General features: G+C 37.5%; 1 protein-coding gene across 4 annotated transcripts in view; it reads right to left on the bottom strand.

The window, feature by feature from the left end:
- The window catches only part of Nup160 (nucleoporin 160), a 55679-nt gene that overhangs the window by 1047 nt on the left and 30799 nt on the right, over nucleotides 1-23833 (bottom strand). For 2 of the 4 annotated variants that reach the window (XM_078046010.1, XM_078046011.1), the window contains exons 19-35: nucleotides 23103-23173; nucleotides 22245-22404; nucleotides 21159-21264; nucleotides 19800-19898; nucleotides 18995-19114; nucleotides 15470-15565; nucleotides 15272-15366; nucleotides 15082-15178; nucleotides 14883-14988; nucleotides 10795-10955; nucleotides 9701-9761; nucleotides 8889-8999; nucleotides 8601-8724; nucleotides 7128-7229; nucleotides 4956-5097; nucleotides 2175-2300; nucleotides 1-105 (exon numbers count right to left, since the gene is read on the bottom strand). In XM_078046010.1, the coding sequence (XP_077902136.1) occupies nucleotides 1-105; nucleotides 2175-2300; nucleotides 4956-5097; nucleotides 7128-7229; nucleotides 8601-8724; nucleotides 8889-8999; nucleotides 9701-9761; nucleotides 10795-10955; nucleotides 14883-14988; nucleotides 15082-15178; nucleotides 15272-15366; nucleotides 15470-15565; nucleotides 18995-19114; nucleotides 19800-19898; nucleotides 21159-21264; nucleotides 22245-22404; nucleotides 23103-23173 (1882 nt within the window). The remainder of the gene's footprint in view (nucleotides 106-2174; nucleotides 2301-4955; nucleotides 5098-7127; nucleotides 7230-8600; nucleotides 8725-8888; nucleotides 9000-9700; nucleotides 9762-10794; nucleotides 10956-14882; nucleotides 14989-15081; nucleotides 15179-15271; nucleotides 15367-15469; nucleotides 15566-18994; nucleotides 19115-19799; nucleotides 19899-21158; nucleotides 21265-22244; nucleotides 22405-23102; nucleotides 23174-23833) is intronic. The other 2 variants (XM_078046012.1, XM_078046013.1) reach the window with 1 other exon arrangement.

The raw sequence follows: 23833 nt of genomic DNA, 5'->3' as shown, positions 1-23833 counted from the left end.
TGCGATGTTGTGACTGTTGGCACTGTTCTCTCCCAGAGCCTGGAGAAGCTGATCAATAGAGGAGTATGGGAGCCACACCATTGGGGCTGTTGCAGACAGTGGAAACTGAAAGGAAAATGATATTTGAAAAAAATCTGAAAGTGCACTGCTTCTTCTGAATAATAAGTCCACAAGACTCTAAAAGAATTAAATACTTAATTCTTTTTACCAGTTAAGATCCTCCTATATTTCTTTTCAACTGGGGAAACTGTCCTTCTCAGTTAAATCAAATATATTTAAAAATTTATTTCAACTCAATCTTAAAAGAGCCCTAAGGTCTATTAAGGATAAATACACTTTAACAACTCTTTTTGAGATGGACAAATTGAAACTATTCTCTATTTCAGTCTGAAATTTAATTTAAAATTTTAAATTCAAATTATCTGAAAACAAAATACTAAAAGCAAAAACAAAACTGGAAAAGGACAGGAAAGCTCAACTTTCAAAGTTCTGAATACTTCCTTGATAATTTAAGAACTCATCTCTATAATAAGCCAGACCTGTTTAGACCTGGCTCATCTATTCATAATCTGTTTCAGATTTGGAATGTGTAACCTCTGGGCCTGTTTTCTGATTTACTGATGCTAGAGATGGAACCTGGGGTGTTCTTCCACTGAGTTATATCCCCACCCCCTATTTTTTGGTACCAGAGATTGAACCCAGCAGTGCTTAACCATTTAGACATATCCCCAAGCCCCACCCACCCTTTGGTGGGCAGAGGTTTCTGGGGATTGAACTCAAGGGTACCCGACCACTTAGCCACATCTCCAGTCCTATTTTGTACTTTATTTAGAGATAGGGACTCACTGAGTTGCTTTGTGCCTCATTTTTGCTGAGGCTGGCTTTGAACTCTTGATCCTCTTGCCTCAGCCTCCTGAGGCACTGGGATTACAGGCATGTTCCACCACGCCTGGCCCCAGCTCCCTTTTTTAAATATTTTATTTATAGACAGGGTCTCACTGAGTTGCTTAGGGCTTTGCTAAATTGCTGAGGCTAGCTTTGAACTTGTGATCCTCTGGCCTCAGTCTCTTGAGCCACTGAGAGTACAGTTGTGTGTCACCATACCCGGATTCCCCACACCATTTAATTTTTTAAAATTTTGAGACAGGATCTTGCTAAATTGCCTAGGCTGGCCTTGAACTTGGGATCTCCTGCCTCAGTTTCCAGAGTTGCTGGGATTACAAGTATGCACTACTGTGCCTGGCTCATCAGACGTTCTAAGAAATAAGGAATAAAACAGTCTCTTATTGATAAGGCTGTTGTAAGGATTAAATAAGAAAACCTTGTAGAGCTGGATATGTTGAGGCATGTCTGTAAATCCAGGCAGGATCAGCCTTAGCAACTTAGCAAGGACCTAAGCAACTTAGTCAGACTCTGTCTCAAAATAAAAAATAAAATGGGCTGGGGATGTGGCTCAGTGGTTAAGCATCCTGGGTTTAATCCCAAGTACCAGGTAAAAGAAAACCCTGTAGGTAAGACAAGATAATACAAGTGGAAGAAATGATTTACAGTAGAGGGGGTAGAGAGAGAAAAGGGGAGGGGAGGGGAGGGGAGGGGAGGGGGGATAGTAGAGAATAGGATAGACAGCAGAATACATCAGACACTAGAATGGCAATATGTAAATCAATGGAAGGGTAACTGATGTGATACAGCAATCTGTATACGGGATAAAATTGGGAGTTCATAACCCACTTGAATCAAACTGTGAAATATGATATATTAAGAACTATGTAATGTTTTGAACGACCAACAATTAAAAAAAAAAAAAAAGAAAGAAAACCCTGTAGAGATGGCATAATCCCTCTACAGAAAACACCAAATACTAACTAAAGCCACATTCTTTCCTTGCCCCCTTACTTCTATGGTGCTGGAGACTGAACCAGGGCTTTATGCATGCTAGGCAAGTGCTCTATCACTGAACTATACTCTTAGTGCAAAAGCCACATTCTTTTAATGGAGAAAAAAGAAATGTATCCCCATTTTATAAACAGGAAATTAGATATACCTACAGGGCCAATATTTACTTAACTGCAAACAGTAAAGGTCAGACTAATATACATTTAATTTACTTTCAGATCCTTATCTTACTTGATATGTTAATACAGAATTGAAAAGAAATATTTATATGTACCTACCTCAATTCCAAAGTACTGATGTCCTTTTCCCAATACAGCATCCACATACTCAGAGACCAAATCCACAGCTTCTTCCAAAAGGTCATAGTTCAAGTATAGACGAAGCAACTCAGCAGCATCAACTTTCTGTAAAAAGCCAGTGATATTTCCCTGCTGGCTAGTACTGAGGACTGAATTCAAGGGTACTCTACTACTGAGCTACCCCAACCCTTTTTATTTTTCATTTTGCTAAATTGCTCCTACTAGCCTCAGATTTGTGATCCTCTTACCTCAGCCTTTCGAGTTGCTGGGATTACAGGTTATGTACCACCAGCCCAGCTAAAAATTCAGTGATTTAGAATGTATACCTCCTTCCATTTTATCCAAGCACAGAGCAAAGGATGCTGAGTGTCTGATTCCCTGGCACTTACTTTTTTTTTTTTTTTTTGGTACTAGGGATTGAAGTCAGGGTGCTTTTACCACTGAGACACACCAGACAGGAATACTGCAAATTTGAGGCTAACTTCAGCAACTCAGTAGGACACCATCTCAAAATGCAAAAAAAAAAAAGGGATGTAGATCTGTGGTAAAGCACTCCTCTGAGTTCAATCTTAAGTACTACAAGAAAAAAAAAAAGAAAAAAAAAAAACCATATATAAATGACAAATGCAAAAGTCGTTCAAAGAATCACCAGTTTAAATTTATACCTAATTGGTACTGTCTCCTCTGAGAGAAGAATGAATATAGTCTCAGTTTGGAAGAATGCTATTAATTATGTTAAATGTTTTCTAAGTTCTGATTTGATTACATTCTTTCTTTTATCATCTTATTTTCTCTATTTTTTAACTTAAAATCAGCTTTCCTTAGACTATAAATTATTTTTTTCAAAATTTTTTTTGTTGATGGACCTTTATTTTATTTATTTATTTATTTATTTATTTATATGTGGTGCTCAGAATTGAACCCAGTGCCTCACTCATGTGAGGCAAGCACTCTACCACTGAGCCACAACCCGAGCTCCTAAATTCTTCTTCTTCTTCTTCTTTTTTTTTTTTTTTAATTTTTAACTTTAGGTTCTCTTTCCTTATTCTATTTGAGGTAGCTGAATCTATATTTTAAAGAAGTCCACCATTCTAATAATTCTGATGCAGATAATCTGCTATGGTTGTCCCTCAAGAGCTCATATGTTGGAGGCTTGGTCCCTAATGTGGTGACTTTGGGAAATGTTGAGATAGGGCCTCGGGGGTGGTCCTTAGATCAATAAGGGTACTATCTAGAGGGATTACAGCAGTTCTTGAGAGTGAATTATTAAAAGTGAGCCCAGCCCTTTCACACCATGGCATATCTGCATGATGTGACACTGCCAAGAGGGCACTCATGGTAGCCAAATGGATGGCACTACATATTCTTGGATTTTCAGCATCCCAAACTGTTAGCCAGATACATTTCTTTCTTTCTTTCTTTTTAATATTTATTTTTTAGTTTTAGGTGGACACAATCTTTATTTTATTTTTATGTGGTGCTGAGGATCGAACCCAGTGCCTAACGCATGCCAGGCGAGCGCGCTACCACTTAAGCCTCATCTCTAGCCCCCTAAACTTCTTTCTTTATAAAGTTAGCCTGCCTCAGGTTTTTCTTTTGTTTCTCTTTTGAAGTACTGGGGATGGTGCTGCTAGGTGACAACTCTACCACCAAGGTACATCCCCAGCCCTAAGGTGATTTGTTTTTTTAGTACTAGGGAATTAAGCCAGGGAGCACTTTATCACTGAGCTACATCCCTAGTCCTTTTCACTTTGAGACAGGGTCTCACTAAATTGCTTAGGGCCTTGCTAATTGCTGAGGCTGGCTTTGAAAGTGCAATCCTCCTGCCTCAGCTTCCTGAGCTGCTGGGACCACAGGTGTGTGCCACTGTGTCTGGCAAGGTGATTTCTTTCTTTCCTTTTTTTGTGGTGCTGGGGACTGAACTCAGGGCCTTGTGATTGTGGGGCAAACACTCTACCAACTGAGCTCTATCCCCAGCCCAAAGTTATTTCTTTCTCATTTATGCATTTGTTTATTTTTAAAGTATTTTTTAGTTGTTGATGGACCTTTATTATTTGTATGTGGTGCTGAGAATCAAACCCAGTGCCTTACCCATGCTAGGTAAGCTTTCCACCACTGAGCCACGATCCCAGCCTCTCTTTTATTTTTTAAAAATTAAATTAAATTTATTTATTTTTGGGTACAAGGGATTGAACTTAGGGGTACTTGACCACTGAGCCATATCCCCAGCCCTATTTTGTATTTTATTTAGAGAAAGGGTCTCACTGAGTTGCTTAGCACCTCACTGTTGCTTTGAACTTGCGATCTTCCTATCTCAGCTTCCCAAGCCACTGCATCTGGCCAAAGGTTATTTCTTTATGGTAATGATAACCAGACTCATAGATCATCCACAAACTCAATTTTGACAATACCAATTTAAACAAACTGTTGCATTTGAAACTACTCCACATACTGACATGAATGTTTTAAGTTAACCGTAGAAACTATGTCCTGCATATACTCATTATTCGGAACATATGCTCATTATCCATTTAGCATATAGGCAGGCATTTATCTAATTAGTAACCAGTGGAACTTTAAATACCATGGTATGGCATTGTTGTTAGTGATTTTAGCTATGACTGAGAAACTGCCCACGGTATTTAATTCAGTATGTTTCCATAAATTATCAAACCTTTTTTTTAAAAAAATTATCTCATGAAGTTATTTAGAATGGTAAAGAGCAGATTCTTAATCTCAACAAGTTAAGATGTTACATACCTTGTAACTGTTTATAAGCCAATTGGGCAGAGGCACTCCATGGGACAAGAGCTTATTGATTACACAGTGGTGATATAAGTTATTCTGCACTTTGTACCTGTCTAGATAAGTAGACAATAGTCGCCACGCTTCATCTGTAGCACTTGAAAACATCAAAAAGGACAAATGAATTTCAGATTTTTTTTAAAAAAATATTTTCAGTTGTAGATAAACACACAGTATATTTATTTATTTTATGTGGTGCTGAGGATTGAACCCAGTGCCTTACATAAGCAAGGGAGGTGCTCTACCACGAGCTACAGCCCCAGCCCGACTTTTAGATTTAAAAAAAAATTTGAAGTCTGTCCCTGGTTGGTGAAGAGTTTCAGATTATTATTATTAATATTATTTTTAAAACCAAAGAGTAAACCCAGGGGCACTCTACCCCTGCTGTAACCCCAGCCCTTTTATTTTTTTTACTTCCCCAGCCCTTTTTAATTTTTTTAACTTTTTAAGACAGGGTTGGGCTAAATTGCTAAAACTGGCCTGGTACTTCTAATCCTCTTGCCTCAGCCTCCCAAGCTGCTAAGATCACAAGCATGCTAGGCTTTATTTTCTATTTTAAGACAGAGTCTATATTTCCCAGGCTGGCCTTGAACTTGTGATCATCCTGCCTCAGCCTCCCCAGTCACATGGGATTACATGTGTGTACCACTGAGCCTGGCAAGAGTTCCATATTTTTAACAGTGATTTACAGTACTATTTATAGTATGTATTTACAAAGAAAGACCTTTAGAAGGGTAACTAATACACTTAGGTTCACTATGACTTGGAATAGTACTGGAACCTAGATGACTTAGATTTTGGTTCTTATGTTTTTCTCCTACTAATCACTTTTGCAGGAGGGGGAGGGAGGGGGGGTGCAATACTGGGGTTTGAACTCAGGGGCACTCAACCATTGAACCACATCCCCAACCCAATTTTTGTATTTTATTTAGAGAAAGGGTCTCACTGAGTTGCTTAGTGCCTTGATGTTGCTGAGGCTGGCTTTGAACTCATGATCCTACTGCCTCAGTGTCCTGAGCTGCAGGATTACAGGTGTGCGCCACTGTGCCTGGCTCCACTAACCACATATTAATATTACTCTACAATTAATTTAATTTGTTTAAGGATTTCAGCAGAGGGAAGCAAACTGGCTCAGATTTCTATTTAATGGTTCCCAAACTTGAACAAACATTAGAATCATGTAGAAGTTCTGACTTAGAATAGGGTGCTATCTCATAATCTGTTTTAATAAGCAATTCTGATGTGCGAATTTAGGGGTTGAAAAGTAATATCAGAGAACTGCTGCTATGGATTGAACAGTCTCTCAAAGTTCATGTGTTGGGAACTCAATACCCAATGGGATAGTATTGGGAGGTGGGGCCTAATAAGAGGCTCTGTCCTCACATATGGAAAGGATTAATGTCCTTATTGTGGGAGTGGGTTAGTTATTGGGAGTGTAGAATTTGCTGGAAAGGCACACTTAGCCCTCTCTTGTCCTTCTACCTTCTGCCATGGAATGATGAAGAAAGAAGGCCCTGAGCACCTTGACGTTGAACTTCCTAGGCTCCAGAACTGTGAGCCAAATAAAATTCTGCTGTTACATATACCCAGTCTCAGGTATTCTGTTAAAGCATCAGAAATTAAAACAATGTCCATATTCTCTACCATTCTAAAATGCCAAGATGCATAATACATGTGTAAATGAATTTCAGAAAAGAGTTTACTGAGTGTTAAGATTATTTGAGGATTGTGAAGAAGAAACTGATGTACATTCAGGTACATCACTGGGTGCACTGGAAAAGTACATGGAGAGAGAAGATCTAAAGAAGGTATAATAGACAATGGGGGTTGGCAGGGTTGCTAAAGATTAGCTAGAAACAAATTATAAGGGGACACTGTGATGACAGCAATGCAGTGTTAGCCCAATGGAAGGAACGGGGAAAAAAAATGAACATGATGTTCTAAAGCCAAGTAAATATATAACCTTAAAGAATACTTTCCTTTTTTAAGAGGGGGCCTTGCTATTTTGCCCAGACTGGTCCCTAACTTGTGAGCTCAAATGACCTTCCTAGTGCTTGAGACTATAGGTATGTGCCAACTTGCTGACTAAGAGTAAACCCAGCCAGAACTAGAACACTTGGGATGTACCTTGATTCTTTAGTAGTGATGACGGAGGACAGCTGATTGGCTGCCAGCCAGGCCCAGGCTTCTGCTTGTGCTGCCTCTCCTCCAAACTGTAACTTGATGCATCTGCAACGGAAACGGTTCCTCACCAGTAAACTAACTGCTGAAGTGCAACCACTTCACCTTGCTACTAAAACTAGAGATACGAAGACAACTTTAGCTCTAGTATATTGATAAATTTGCTACTGGAGTATTAGTTCTTCCTTCTCAAAGCCATATAACTGGATAAGGGGCCACCAATTAGGTGTCAGAGATACTTTACTTCTAGGAGAAAATTAATGATGACAAATTCTGAATGTTTAAAAATATTTCTAATTCACAAACCACTTTACTAATAGGTATAAGGTCAATTAAATAAGAACTTTTTAAAAATTTTTATTTTTGGGGTACTATGGATAGAACTCAGGTCCTTCTATGAGGTAGGCAAGCAATCCTACCACTGAGCTACACCTCAGCCCAGAAATACTGTATTTTACTGCACAATCATCACATTTTATGCCAATTTATTTTGCAGAAAATGGGGTGCAATCATTATGCAAAGCTATTTCTTTTTTTAAAGTCGCACCAATATGCTTACAATTCATTTATTACTAAACTGTCTTTGATACAAAATTAGGATGCATAGTACACTCATAAATGTGCCTTAATGGTATGGCAACAATTATGGTGAGATATGGTGCTTTATAATACGCCGAAGAGGGGGTCAACAGATGTCTTAAAAGACCGAAAAGAATAAAAATATGCCTTATCTACAGTGGACACCATTACCTAACTCAGGCTGGTCTACTCTTCTGACTTCTCATGAGAAGCTATAAATCAATATTACTTTTTTTTTAAACTTATATATGACAATGGAATACATTACAATTCATATTACACATACAGAACACAAACTTTTCATATCGCTGGTTTATACAAAGTATATTCACACCAATTCATGTCTTTATACATGTACTTTGGATAATGATGTCCGTCAATTTCACCATCATTTCTAACCCCATGCCCCAAGATTACATTAAAAAAAAAAAATATATATATATATATATACATATATTATATATTTTAGTTGTAGTCGAACACAATACCTTTATTTTATTTATTTATTTTTATGTGGTGCTGAGGATCGAACCCAGCGCCTTGCACTTGCTAGGCAAGTGCTCTACTGCTGAGCAGCCCCTCCAAGATTAATTAAAAAAAGGTATTGTGCCCAACTGTAACCAAAAAAACTTTTTTAAAAAGTCACTGCAAAAACTTATTGCATAATTAAAAACAAAACAAAAAACTCACTTCTTTTAAAGATAAATGGCTTACAGTACCAATCTAACTAACTGGCTTACAGGCAGGTTACTGGTTTGTGATCACTGCCTCACATTAAGTAATAGGATAATATCTTTGCATTAGAAAATCAAGTCTATTAAAATATAAGTTTTTACATACTTGAAAGCAAGCCCCTCAAAGACTGGTGTTAAGGGAAGCTTAAAAGTCTGACAGAGTGATATGGCGGTGTCAAAGAGGCCAGCCTGAACCAAGAGAGCAACCATCTCCTCTGCTGAGGAACTTCCTGTGGAAATGGAAAATGGCTAGTTAGTTCACCCAAGGGTATCTGCTTTGCTTTGTCGATGAATATCTCAGAGTTAACAACCCTTCACTCTGTACCCACTCAGCACACTGCTTAGCCCTACAGTGTGCTACTATACTGACAAATTAGAGGTTTTAAATTCTTACCTGCAACTGCAACTGCTGACGGATCATGCTGAGCCAGAGTGAGACGAATTCGAGCCAAGGAGCACTCTTTCTCCAGATCTTCCAGTTCTAAGATTTCAATTTGCCGATTGGCTAGAAATCAAAAGAAAATTACTTTCAATTCCCAAAGTACAAAAGATTTGTCTGTTAGATTAAGGTACTGTTGTCATTTTCCACTAAACATTAAGTGAACATTCAGTTGGGCCTCAGTAAAAGCTAATTTAAAAAATTAGCAACATCCTTGCTTCACTTGTATTATTGAGTCAAGTCAAAGCACTCTAATCACCAACTGTGGTCGAGGAGGTGCTTACCAGTTATTTACATGTAACTTTATTTAAGTCTTACAACTGTGAAACACTACCATCTCTATCAACAAGAAAGGAACATGGCCAAGGTGAGAGAGGCAGAATTAAAACCTGGTGTGTTCAAATCTATAGCATAGGCTCTTAATGAAAGACTTCATGTCCCCCTGGTAATATTAAAGGAACCAAAGGAAAAAAATGGTATTAAGCTGATTTAAATACAACAGGCAACAAAAACACTGTCTTTTAAGCATTTTCATTTCTCATAGTACCATAGAGTATTTTCAAAGGGCTACCATACCAGAAACCCTTCAGCAGATTAAATGCTGAAAACAAAAAGAAGGAATTTTGCCATACTTTAATGTCACTATTGTATATTATTTATAGTATATAACATATAGTTATAACTGTCTATGTTATATATAACCATCTATAGATCTACTGAAAATATAACTACTGTTCAGCAAAGATCAGCATGAGACCTTGACTCACTTGGGGCAGCTGTGCACTCTCCATCATGATTCCTTTTAGGGGATGCTCCAGGGCGATCATACTGATAAGACAAAACAAAGATTAAACTGTGAAAATTGGTATTTTTATTTTGATATCATTAACAGTGATTTAGAGATTACATGCTTAAATCTTTTCAATAGAAATTATTTTTACTTCACCCAGCACAACTCTTCTTACACAGATGCTGTGGCTATCAAATGGAGTCATCTGCCAAGCTGGCTCACTTTACTATAAGCAATACTGAGTCCAAAGATATGGACTTGATCTCCACATAAGTCACATGGTTTTCCTTAGTTCCAAAGTTATAATTTCTATTGGAAATCCCAGGCAATAGCCAATAAATGTAGGAACTATACAACACAAGGAACTGGGCATATGTGACCCATGAGCATGGTGGGAAAAATTCAAAGGTTTGTATTCTTTAAAACAATTGCAAAGTGAATTAATAAACATGTTTGAAATAAAAGCAATTGTTTATTAAACACTTTTTGTGGGCCAGACACAATCACTGTTTTAGGCAATGAACTCAAATTATCTTTTTTTGTTTTTTTTTTTTTTTGGTATTGGAGATTGAATTCAGGGGAACTTGACCACTGAGCCAAATCCTCAGGGCTATTTTGTGTTTTATTCAGAGACTGGGCCTTGCTTTTGCTGAGGCTGGTTTTGAACTTGCAATTCTCCTGTCTCAGCCTCCTAAGCACTGGGATAACAGGTATGTGCCACTGCCTGGATCAAATTATCTTTTAATACCCAAATAATCCTTTACAAGGTAGACACTATCAACCCTATTTTATGCAAGAGGTTAACCAAATAACAAAAGATTAAAGAACTTGCCTGAAGTCAGTCAAGGTTAATTCCAAAGCCACTCTACAATAAGTCTTCCTACAAAAATTCCGAACTTGGGAATTAAAGGGACAGTATTCTATTATAGTTGAATTGCTGCAAAGAGTTTAAGTTTACAAGTACCTCTGCAGAAATTTTAAATGAAATGATGCAAAATAAGATAATAGTTTTGCAAGGACAAAACTAAAGATTAAATGATCCCCAAATTCCAAAATGGAAAGTTTTCATACCACTGCACCAGATGCTGGCTGCACAATCCATGCATATTCTGGACGAATAAGCCGTAAACAATTGATAGCAGCCAGATAACAGTTGCCTTGCTTCTCAAGTCCCCGGAGAGTTCGAACCTCTCTGCCAAGACGCATTCCATATTCAAACATCACTGTGCCAGCTATGAGGCAATAATAAATTAGACATAAGAATTTAAAAAATGTTTCCTTAGAGATACATACAGAGGGCAAGGCATGGTGGTGCATACACATGAGAACACTTAACAAAAGGTTAAGATGGCAATTTTATGCTATGTGTATTTCAACACAGTTTGAAAAATACGGGAAATGTTATTGTTGATCTTTTAAAGTTTTCACATTTTAAAAAGTTTTATTTATTTAAAATTTTGTAGTTGTAGATGGACAGCATACATTTATTTTATGTTTATTTTTATGCAGTGCTAAGGATCAAACCCAGACAGAGCCTCACACATGGTAGGCAAGGGCTCTGCCATTGAGCTACAGCCCAAGTTTTATTTTTAATTGACAATATTTATGGGGTATATTATGATGTTTCCATACATGCATACATTGTGGAATGAGCAAATCAGGCAAATTAACATTATCTGTCACCTCAAGTATTTATCATTTCTTTGTGATGAATTTTTGGCTTTTAGATACACCCCCATACCAAATGTAGTCTAGCTTTTTTTTCGGGGCAGGGGACAGTATTGAACTTAGGGTTCGAATATACTAGGTACGCACTGAACTATATACCATGTCTTTTTTTTTTTGGTGGAATTTCTTAATAACTTTATTTATTTATATATTTATTTTTATGTGTTGCTTAGGATTGAACCCAGTGCTTACATGCTAGGCAAGTGTGCTACCACTCAGCCACAACCTTAGCTCACATCCCATGTCTTTACTGAGCTACAAAACACCATTCATTACATTGAATGAGATACTAAAAAATACATTATTCTAGGATAGCAAGGGACTCCAGGGCATTTAAAAATCATACTTTTTTGTTTTCATTAAAAATACCCTATAAAAACCAAAACAAAAAGTTTTTTTTTTTCTTTTCTTTTTTTTTTTTGTGGTGCTGGGAATTGAACTCAGGGCCTTGTGCATGCAAAGGCAATAGCAATAAATGCAGGAACTATACAACACAAGGAAATGGGCATATACGAATGCATCTACCAACTGAGCTATATCCCCAGCCCTAAAAACTGCACTATTTAAAAAAAATTTTACAGCAAATATTTTTTGAGCTCTTGTAATACATAAGACACTATGTTAGAAGTACAGTCTCTCTCTCATCAGGTGCGGTGATGTAGGCCTGAGATCCCAGCAGCTGGGGAGGCTGAGACAGAAGGATCATGAGTTCAAAGCCAGCTTCAGCAATTTAGCAAGGCACTAAGCAACTCAGCGAGCCCCTGTCTCTAAATAAAATACAAAATGGGGCTGGGGATGTGGCTCAGTGGTTGAGTGCCCCTGAGTTCAATCCCTGGTACCACAAAAAAAAAAAGTAAAAGAAAGAAGTACAGTCTCTCTTCAGAAGAACTGAACATTAGTTAATCTTGCTAAATTGGTCCTAATCAGTGATACAATGGATATTACAATGTAAGCAGATAACGAGAGATCTTTTTTTTTTTTTTTTAAAGAGAGAGTGAGAGAGGAGAGAGAGAGAATTTTTAATATTTATTTTTTAGTTCTCGGTGGACACAACATCTTTGTTGGTATGTGGTGCTGAGGAAAGAACCCGGGCCGCACGCATGCCAGGCGAGCGCGCTACCGCTGAGCCACATCCCCAGCCCAACAAGAGTTCTTTAATTATTTCTTTTCCTGCATGATAAAAAAAATCTACAGAAGAGCAGTAATACATGTTTATAATTCCACTACTCAGGAGGCTGAGGCAGGAGGTATCCAAGTTTGAGGCTGGTCAGGGCAATTACCAAGATTTTGTCTCAAAAATAAAGAATAAAAAGGGCTGGAGAGGAGATGTAGCTTAGGAATAAAGTACTTGTTTGAGTCCCAGTACCACCAGAAAAACAAATAAATAAAACCAAACTAAATTAGTCACATTTTCTTTCTTTCTTTTTTTTTTAAATCACAAATTCTTTTTTTTTTTTTTTTTTTAAAGAGAGAGTGAGAGAGAGGGGGACAGAGAGAGAGAGAGAATTTTAACATTTATTTATTTTTTCTTAGTTCTCGGCGGACACAACATCTTTGTTGGTATGTGGTGCTGCTGAGGATCAAACCCGGGCCGCACGCATGCTAGGCGAGCGCGCTACCGCTTGAGCCACATCCCCAGCCCACATTTTCTTTTTTTTTTTTTTTTTTTTTTTTAAAAGAGAGAGCTAGAGAGAGGGGGGGACAGAGAGAGAGAGAGAATTTTTAATATTTATTTATTATTTCTTAGTTCTCGGCGGACACAACATCTTCGTTTGTATGTGGTGCTGAGGATCGAACCCAGGCCGCACGCATGCCAGGCGAGCTCGCTACCGCTTGAGCCACATCCCCAGCCCACATTTTCTTAATTTGAGGATGGAATCAACATTATGTAAATGAATGTCTTTAGGAGAAACAGCTGGACTAATTATGTGTTAATAGACATGATATCCATAACTTACTCTCAAAGTGATAAGCAAAAAATAAACAAATAATTAAGTAAATAAGTAGAGAAAATGAGAGAAAGGAAATAAGGAAGGTAGGAAGATAGGAAAAAAGATGTGGCAAAATAGTAATAATTGTTGAATTTGGGTGAAGGATACATGGGTTGGTGATACTGTACTAATATTTACTTTTTCTGTAGACTTGAAAGATCTTAAAAACTAAAAAGTTGAGGGGTTGCAGGTATAGCTCAGCTTGTATAAGTTTAGCATGTATGAGTCTGTGGATTCAATTACCAGCAAAAAAAGAAAGTGAAAAATAAGAATTCACTAGGCTATCATTTAATTAAAAAAAGAGAGCCAGGCACGGTGGTGCACACCTGTAATCCCAGTGACTTGGGAAGCTGAGGTAGGAGGATTGTGAGTTCAAAGCCAGCCTCAGCAATTTAATGAGGCACTTGCAACTAAGTGGGACCCTATCTCTAGATAAAATATTAAAAAGGGCTGGAAATGTGTCTTAGTGGTTAAAAACTCAGGGGTACAATTCCTAGTACCAAAAAAATTAAAATAAAATAGAGGAGAGAGAGAAGAATGCAGTAGGATCATTAATAAAACAAAGTTCACTAGGAGATCACTCAGAATGCAGTAGGATATCATTAATAAAAAAATTTACTAAGAAATCATTCAATAACCTCTGTGAAATTTACAACTCTCTAAGGGTTTTGCATAAAATTGAAGAGATGTGAGATTTCAACCATCTATAATTAAGAATGCTATGTATTATATTTATTTATTTTTTTTGAATTTATTTTTTAGTTGGAGTTGGACACAATATCTTTATTTTATTTATTTATTTTTATGTGGTGCTGAGGATCGAACCCAGGGCCTCACACGTGCTAGGCGAGTGGTATACCACTGAGCCACAACCGCAGCCCTATCTATTATATTTAGATGACCTAAGTAGCAGAATTTTACTCCAACAACTAAAATAAAGAGAGGAAGCCTCGGGTAAAATAGCCTACACACACAAAACTAGTTAAAAAAACAACAACAACAAAAAAAACCTATCTCTAGTGGAAAAGCTTAAGCTTCCTATATTTTATTTTTTTAAATATTTTTTTTGTAGCTGTACACGATAACTCTATTTATTTATTTAATTTTTATGTGGTGCCGAGGATCGAACTCCGAGCCTTGAACATGCAAGGTGAGAGCTCTACCGCTGAGCCATAACCCAAGCCCCTCAAGCTTCCTTTACAACTGGAGAGAAAATGCACATAGAATGCCATCTCACTGGAAATAATCTGAGAATGTTCTAGAATGGGGTAAGTATATAAATACATCTTCAAAGCTAACAGGTAATCTTCAAAAGGATGAAGTGAAGCTTGTACTTAAACACAACTAAAACTTAGATAAGCCCAACACACATTTTTGATAAAATATTATTAAACTTATAAGGCAGCTTCCAATACCAAGTGTCTTTGTTCAGTTGCTCACCTTTGCGGTAATTGTGGCGATAGATGTGAAAGGCATAGAGAAGTTCATAGTAATTGTGAGTCATAAGGTCCACAGCTCTAGCACGAGATTCAATTATTGCCACAACCTAATATAGGAAAAACAATGAGGCATCGATGTTAGTAGCAATCGTGACAACCAACAGAGCTGTTTCTAGACATCAGTGGATACATAAAATTACCTCATTATGCAGATTCACATAAGGAAATTCTACAAGATCCTGTAGCTGTGAGCGTTCACAGAGAACTACCACTAGTTGCCGTAAACAATCTAACTGCCTGGAAGAAAAGAAAGGGTTATAAGGGTAAAATGCCATAGTGGGTTAAACAGGGCTGGTAAATTGCCTTGTGTTAAAAAGACTGTAAGATTACCTGCTAGAGTCAGGAATTTGGGTTAAGGCCTCATATGCTTGGCTGTTGTGACCCAAATCCAAATGATGTTTGAAAATGCATGTCCGTAAAGTAGCCTAAATATCAAATTTAGATCAAATATCAAAAAAGGGCAAAGAAAATTAAAATACAAGGTCCAGAACAACCTTCAAGAAAAACAAAGCAAATAATAGTTTTTACCTGACTTTTCCAGTCATCACCTGCTTCAGTTATTGCTGATGTAGCCAACTGAATAACCAGCTCAGGCAAACCAACAACATCTAGAAGACGTAAAACCTAAAGAGAAATTCAAGAAATTTTCATTAAAATTAATATGGCAGTGGTACTCCAAATTGAATTATTGTTCAAAATTAGTCAGAAACATCATTAGGTAAGTAAAGATTAAATTAAAGGCACTGATAAGGGGACTAGGGAGGTAGCTCAGTGGGAGAGCCTTGCCTAATAGGCTTGAGGCCCTGGGTTCCATCCTTAGAACCATTCAGAAAAAAGGTGCTGATAAAATGGACAGGATTATTTGGTTAATATTAAGATTTTTCTTTAGATTCTACTGTTATACAAAGGCTTGTTATAAAATCTATTTGTTTTTCTAGATAATAACACTGGAATAATGGCTCATAAGTTATAGATAATTTTGATTGTGTTAGGTTGGAACAGAGAAAGATAAAGTTAAGAGAGAGTCTTAACATGTTCTTTATAGAACCAACCAACCACTACTAATAAATAATAGAGGGATTAAAGATTGGCTTTTTTTTTTGCATCAGTGATTGAACCCAAGGCTGTTTTTACCACTAAGCCACATTCCCAGCCTTCTTTTATTTTTATTTTTATTTTGAGACAGGGTCTTGCTAAGTTGCTTAGGGCCTCACTAAGTTGCTCAGACTGGCCTTGAGCTTGTGATTCTCCTGCCTCAGTCTCCCAAGTCCCTGAGATTATGGTCATACACAACCACACCTGACTTGGGCTTTTTTTAAGAGATGGGGTCTCATTATGGCACCCAGGCTGGCCCCAAACTCCAAAGCTCAAGTAATGTTCCTGCCTCAGGCTCTTGAGTACTGGGCCTATAGGACTGACTCCCCACCACATCCAACTTTGTCCTTTTGTTTTGCCAGTGTGAGAAAGTAATGAAATATCCCCCAAAGATATGAATGTGTCTATATCCTTATATTCACATGCCTTCAATAAGAAGCTGGGGGTAGCTGGGCACAGTGGTACTTGCCTGTAATCCCAGCAACTCAAGAGGCTGAGGAAGGAGAATCGCAAGTTTGAGGCCAGCCTCAGCAACTTAGCAAGACACTATCTCAAAATTAAAAAATAAAGGCCAGGCATGGTGGCTCATGTCTATAATCCCAGCCGCTAAGGAGGCCGAGACAGGAGGATCTTGAGTTCAAGGCCAGCCTCAGCAACTCAGTGTGGCCCTAAACAACTTAGCAAGACCCTATCTCTAAATAAAAAAAATATATAAAAAATGGAGGGGGATATGGCTCAGTAGTCAAGTGCCCCTGGGTTTAATCCCTGGTATCAAAAAAATAAAAAAGACTGGGGATGTAGCCTAGTGGTAAAGTACCACTGGATTCACTCCCTAGTACCAACCAACTAACTAACCAACCATCCAACCAACCAACTAACCCAAAAACCTGGGGATACAAAAAGTACTTACTTGCCAGGAATAGCTTTACCCTTGGTAGGTATTAATCATATTCACCCTCACAGTAATTGAATGATTTTACAGATGAAGAACTTGTGTAAGGTCGTAGTCCAGAGATCTGGGACTTAAATCTTAGCATGTGGACCTGAGAGCTACCACTATGGAGTTTCAAACTGAACACTTCCTGGCCTACTGCGTTGATCTGCTTTACTTTTATTCAGAGCACATATCACTGCCTGACTTTATTTGTCTAGTCTCTTTCCAACCTGTATTTTAAGTACCACAAGAACAGGGAATAGCGGACAGGGAGTAGCAGTGGTACTTAGAACCTTATCCTCTGATCCTAAACCAGTGCCTTATACACAGTAGGCTCTCAGTGAATATTTGTTAAATGAAAGAACAAACACAATTTTACAATAGAACCAGCATTCCTAATCCAAAACTCTGAAAATGCTCCAAAATCTGAAACTGAGGGCTGATAGGCCACCACAAGTGGAAAATTCATCTGACCTCATGAGAGGGGCCACAGACAAAACACTAAAAATTTATGTAAAATTACCTCAGGCTATATGTGTAAGGTATAATATGAAACATAAATAAATTTTGTGTTTGGACCTAGACTCCTCCCCAGGATATCTCATATGTATATGTAAACATTAAAAAAAAAAAAATCTGAGCTGGGCATGGTGGTGCTCGATGTAATCTCAGTGGCTTGGGAGGCTGAGGCAGGAGGATCAATCAAAGCCAGCCTCAGCAACAGTGAGGTGCTGAGCAAGTCAGTGAGACCCCATCTCTAAATAAAACACAAAACAGGGTGGTGAAGCACCCCTGAGTTAAATAAATCCCAGGTTACCCCCCTGCAAAAATGAAACACTTTTGTTTCCAAGCATTTTGGTTAAGGGATACTCAATCTGCATAAACTTTTCCTATAAACTGTTTATGTTGCTGATGAATTTAAAGCATAGTAAATGAACATCATAGTGTAACAAAGCCCTAAAGAGTTTTTTTTTTTTTTTCCCTTCTCTGTGGCACCGGGGATTGAACCTAAGGCCTACGCATGCTAGGCAAGCATTCTACCACTGAGCTACATCTCCAGCCCTTTTTATTTTAAGACAGAGTCTCCTGAAATTGCTTAGAACCTCCCTAAGTTGCTTTGGCTCGTCTCAAACCTTCCTTCCTTAGATTCCTGAGTCACTGGGATTACAGGTGTGCACCACCATGCCCAGCTTCCATGAATATTTTACATCTACAATGTAAAGGTGAGTTTCATCAAAATTAAGCAATATATCATGTAAATCTATCCAACCAGGTAAATAACCTACTGAAATCAGATGGACAAGAGAAGGTGTTACACCCTCAACCCTGTTGTGATGCTCTCTCTTCCCTCTGATGCCTGCTTTAAGATGGACAAATGATCACCTGTAAAAGAGTCATGAGCTGGGCTTGGCAGCATACACTAGTAATCCCAGAGACTCAGGAGACTGAGGCAGAAGTCCTCCTGTCTTAGCCTCCTGAATTGCTGGGATTCCTTCCAGTCATGTGCTACTGTGCCCAGCAGGTTTTCTCAATATGTCTAGGCAAGTCCATCTTCTTCTCACTTAGAAGTTCTGGGAACAATTAAGTTTTTTAGTATTTTTCTTAAAAAATATCAAAGCAGCCGGGCAGGTGTGGTGGTACATGCCTCACACGTGTGAGGTACTGGGTTCGATCCTCAGCACCACATTAAAAAAATGATATTGTGTCCATCTACAACTAAAAAAAAAAAAAAAAAGCACACTAAGCAACTCAGTGAAACCATGTCTCTACGTAAAATATTAAAAATGGCTCAGTGGGGGCTGGGGTTGTGGCTCAGCGGTAGAGTGCGTGCCTAGCATGTGTGAGGCACTGGGTTCAAGTCTCAACACCACATATAAACAAATAAATATATAAGTGTCCATCAATAACTAATAAAAAATTTAAAAAAAAAGGCTCCATGGTCAAGTGTCGAGTTCAATCCCCGGTACAAAAAAAAAAAAAAAAGCAATATATCTTATAAGGAGAGCCAAACAACAGCACTGTACCTTATCATAATACTGCAGCCTGGGGGAGGATACAATGTCCCCATCCTCTGAGCGGATCAATCGATCTAAGAATTCTTCTTTGCCCACTTCTGATGCTGCCTGACAGAAACATTCCAAAGCCTGGAAAAAATTTAAAAAGTGCAAAGTGACCTATAAAGTTTTAGTGATATAAATCAGGTTCATATGCTGAGGAAAGCCAAAAGAAAAAGTATTTAAGATAGTATACCACTACTCACAGTTTCTGCCACATATAAATTCTGATACATCATTTAATATTTCTTTAATTTTTCTCACTTTTTATTTAAATGCTATTAATTTAAAAAGCAAACTTTAATAAGACGACTGATGGATAGATAAGTAATAAAGCAAACTGTAGCAGCATGTGAACAACTACAGAATTTGAGTGGTGGCTATATAACTATTCACCGTGAAAGTCTTCAAACTTTTCTGCATATTTAAAATCTACAAAATAGGATATCAGGGGAAAAAAATTAAAAATATAAACATTATCTTAACAAAAAAAGATGAAAAAGCAAACAGATACATGAAAATGTGATTAATGAATAAATTTTATTTTGCTTTGGGGCAGAAAGGTCTTAATGTTTCGTCTTATTTTCCTAAACCCTAATAAAACCTGAGTGTAAGAAGCTAACCTGATACTATGCCCTTCACTGGTACCAGTACAGTACTCATATGCTAAGGAACCCTTTTGTGGAGGACTCTGTGCTTCCCACCCCATAATCCAGATGAAAACTAAAACATCCTCCTTGAACTAGAGGTTATTCACCACTCAAATGCACTTTACCTTTTGTCCTTCGCCTGTAACTAGGTAACAACGTCCCAACATAAATCGACAGGAACCAACATTGACTTGACACCAGGGATGTAGCAGTTGAATATAATCCTTAAGGACATAAAAGGTAGTTTTTGATTAGAAAATAAACACTACTTAAGGAGATAGTCATTTCTTCATAGAAGGAGAGAAGACACTATTTGATCAGTACAAAAGTTTTATTTCTAGAAATAATCTGGAGACTGAAGCCTAATTCTGTTAATGCATTCTTATATTAGGCTAGACACCTTAAGAAAGCATAGACAGCTGAGCATGGTGACTTGGAGCATCATAAGTTTGAAGCCAGCCTGGGCAACTTAGTGAAATTCTGTCTCAAAATAAAAAATTAAAAGGAATGGAGATGTAGCTTAGTGATAAAGTGACCCTAGGCTCAATACTCAGCACCACACATACATATAAAAGAGCTGGGTGTGGTGGCGCATACCTGTAGTCCTAGCTACTTGGGAGACTGAGATAGGAGGATTACCTGAGCCCGAGTTTGAGACCAACCTGGGCAACAGAACAAGTTTCTGTCTTAAACAAAACAAAATAATAACAAAAATAAACAAATAAAAAACAAGCAAAGAGGAGTCCAGTAACACACACATGTAAATATATACATGCTTCACATCCTAGAAATTTTCCAATTTTTAATATTTACTGGTTCAATGACTAAAGTACAATAAAGGATTTCTACTAAGACAGTGATATGCTTGTTTTATATAAAGAGAAACTAATAAAGAGGATTTAAAAAAACCAAAAAGATATGAGAAAAAATTATATTACCAATAATACTACCAAGAGAGAGGTAGAGAATATAATTTTGGAATGAATATTTAATTTTTGCTGGGTGCCAAGCCTTTGGGAGGCTGAGGCAGGAGGATCTCAAGTTGGAGGCCAAACCCTGCCTCAAAAAATAAAAAGGGCTGGTATATAGCTCAGTGGTAGCCCTGAATTCGACTCCTAGTACCAAAAAAAATTTTTTTCCCCAAGTTTTGCAAGGCATTGTGGTGGACACCTGCAATCCCACATTTCAGGGAGCTGAGGCAGGTGGATCCCAAGTTGAGGCTACCCTTAGCAACTTAGCCAGACTCTGTCTCAAAATAAAAAATAAAAAGGGCTGGGAATATAGTTCAGTGGTAAAGCACCCCTGAGTTCAATTCCCTGTACTGCAAAAAAAAAAAAAAAAAAAAAAAAAAAAAAAAAAATCAATTTTTGTGGTTCTTCCTAACAGTCCAATTAAAATGCAAACGACATTCACAAAGGAAAAAAAATCCATCAATCCTATTCTTCAAAAGAGTGATTAAACCTGAAAAGTTAAAATGAACTCACCTGCAATTGTACATACTGACAATTTCCCATCAAACATTCTAGAAAGAGACAACCAGGATTGCTAGGCCATCTAGTCACTGGATAAGGAGGTTTTTTATGTAGCTTTCTGAATTTTTCTAAGAACAAACGATGCTATTTATACAATGATGAAATTACTTAACAATGCTTTTATCAGCACACAGACCCACTGTGAAGCAATACATGACTGTACAATATGAATCTTATCATTAGCTTAGAACTCAGTTTATTATAGGATAAGGGATGCAGTTTACTTTATCCCTGAATGGTGAACCGCAATTCAGCTGGTACATAGCAGACCAGTGGACATTTAGCACCTAAAATTGTGACTGGTATATGGAGTCACTCAACAAATATTTACCTGAGTGAATGTCTTAAAAGGGATCTAGAGGGGCTGTGGCTGTGGCTCAGTGGTAGTGCACTTGCCTGGCATATGTGAGGCACTGGGTTCAATTCTCAGCACCGCGTATAAAGAAATAAAGGTCTATCAACAACTAAAAAAAAAAAAAGGGATCTAATGGGGCTGGAGTTGTGGCTCAGTGGAGGAGCACTTGCCTAGCGTGAGGCACCAGGTTCAATTCTCAGCACCACATATAAAGAAATAAAATAAAGGTCCAACTAAAAAGTATTAAAAAAAAATGTGTGTGCACCAATAAAATCTCACTCAACTCCTGATCAAAAATATAAAACAAAAATCAGGATATCTCAAAATAAATATTATAATCTTGTGCTAGTAGGGTAAGTACTCAACCTCATTAAAATCATTCCAGGGAAGGGGATGTAGCTTAGTAGTAGTGCCTGCCTAGCATGCAAAAGGCCTTAGGTTCAATCACCAGTACTGCGAATCCCTTCCCTACTCTCCCACCCCAAAATAAAGTAAGACAAAAAAACTTGATGCTGGGCTGGGGATGTAGTTTAGTGACAGAGCTCTTCTCTAGTATAAGGCCCAGAGTTTAATTCCTACCACTGGGGAAAAAAAAAAAAAAACTAAAAGACTCTATTATACAGGCAAAAAAAGAGGTTTAAACCAGATAGAAGACAACTTTCAACTTTTAAAGAAAAGGATACAAAAGCTGCAATAAATAATTGGTAACTGCAATAATTATTTCAGGCCAATTCAATCCCGTTTGGTTCAGAGGTGCCTTTGGTTGAGAGAAGAGATGAGATATAATCTGTTTTCTTGCAACTTCTTGGAAGAATAACTCCACAATTGTCTGAGGGCTAGATACTTGAAAAGAAAATGCTACAATCATAAACTTGTAATGGTAATATAAACTTTCAATTAAGATAGTCTATGAATTCACTATATATTTGTAACAAAGATTATTTATCATTTCAAAACAGAAAATGCACCATGGGTGTAATTGGTAGCAATATAAACAAAAACAATTTGTAAACTGAAGTATTAAATAAAAGCAATGATAATGACTATTAAATCAACGTTGCAAATTTTCATAGATCTCACCACCTGAAAGTGCCTTCCCTAGGACCTACATATAATAAACACAATCAGTCCTAAGATTTCAAGTTTTATTCCAAAACAGTACAAAATAAATTCTCTAGAGTAATGGTTTTCAAGGATGAGAGAGGACTCCTTTTAATTTGTTAACTAAGACTAGATTATAAAAGCTACCATTAACTTAGTAAATTTATAAACGATTAAATATTAAGGGCTAATGCAAGTGAGAGACTCTCAGAAGTCTTAAATTACCTTACTAAAATTTGTTCTTATTTTTACCATGTATATCTATGGGATCAGAGCTTCATAGACTCTGCTACAACCAGGTCTTAGGCCACAGCTTCTCATGCCTTCTAGTGAAAGCAAAAAGCATGACCAACATTTCCATAGCAAAGATGGCAAAAGAACACATTAATAAATATGCAATAAACCTCCAAACCCAAATCAAATGTATACACAGTCCTTACCAAACTTGTTTGTCATTAAAGTACCAGAGTCAGTTAGTTCCAGTACTGACAAGTGTTGGAGATTAGACTCCCTGTGAGAAAAGAAAAAAAGGACAGCTTAGTAATTCTCCCATGCTAAATATATGTCCACATCCACAAGTTTTCCTAAAAGGGACACCGTAAATTGTACATAAAAGCTTCTTTGAAAGCATAAAGAAAAAGCAAAAAACCAAAGGATTTAGATTATTGTCCATTATATTATTCAACCATGAGCCACAGCAAGAAGGATGGTTCATCTTACCAAAAAACTGAATCTTGGGCCGGAGATGTAGCTCTGTGGTAGAATGCTTGCTTGGCACACCCAAGGCCCTGGGTTCAATGCCTGTACCACAGAGTGTTGAGTGGTGGGAGGACCAAAAAAAAAGTGAATCTTGTAATTATTAGATTTTTTTTTCTTCCTTTGGTTATAAAAAAGTTCAGCATAATGTTTCCGTGTATGATCTAACTTTCCTTTTACCTTCATCTCATTCCTTTGCCTTCAACATGATTTATCTGTATGTTACACATGCATTATTATAAAACACATATGTAATAAAGATGTGCATTTTTTATTTTCATCTTCTAAATTGCTTTCCACCTTTAGAAAATGGAGCATCTAAAAATTTTCTGAGTTGGGCAAGGTAGTGCATGCCTATAATCCCAGCTAACAAAGAATATTTAGGGGGCTGGGGGGCTCAGTGGTAAAGTGCTTG

Source organism: Ictidomys tridecemlineatus, chromosome 4 (assembly GCF_052094955.1).
Source record: "Ictidomys tridecemlineatus isolate mIctTri1 chromosome 4, mIctTri1.hap1, whole genome shotgun sequence".
Taxonomy (NCBI): Eukaryota; Metazoa; Chordata; class Mammalia; order Rodentia; family Sciuridae; genus Ictidomys; species Ictidomys tridecemlineatus.
The sequence above is the reverse complement of the archived record's forward strand: the minus strand, read 5'-3'. Positions and strand labels throughout refer to the sequence as shown.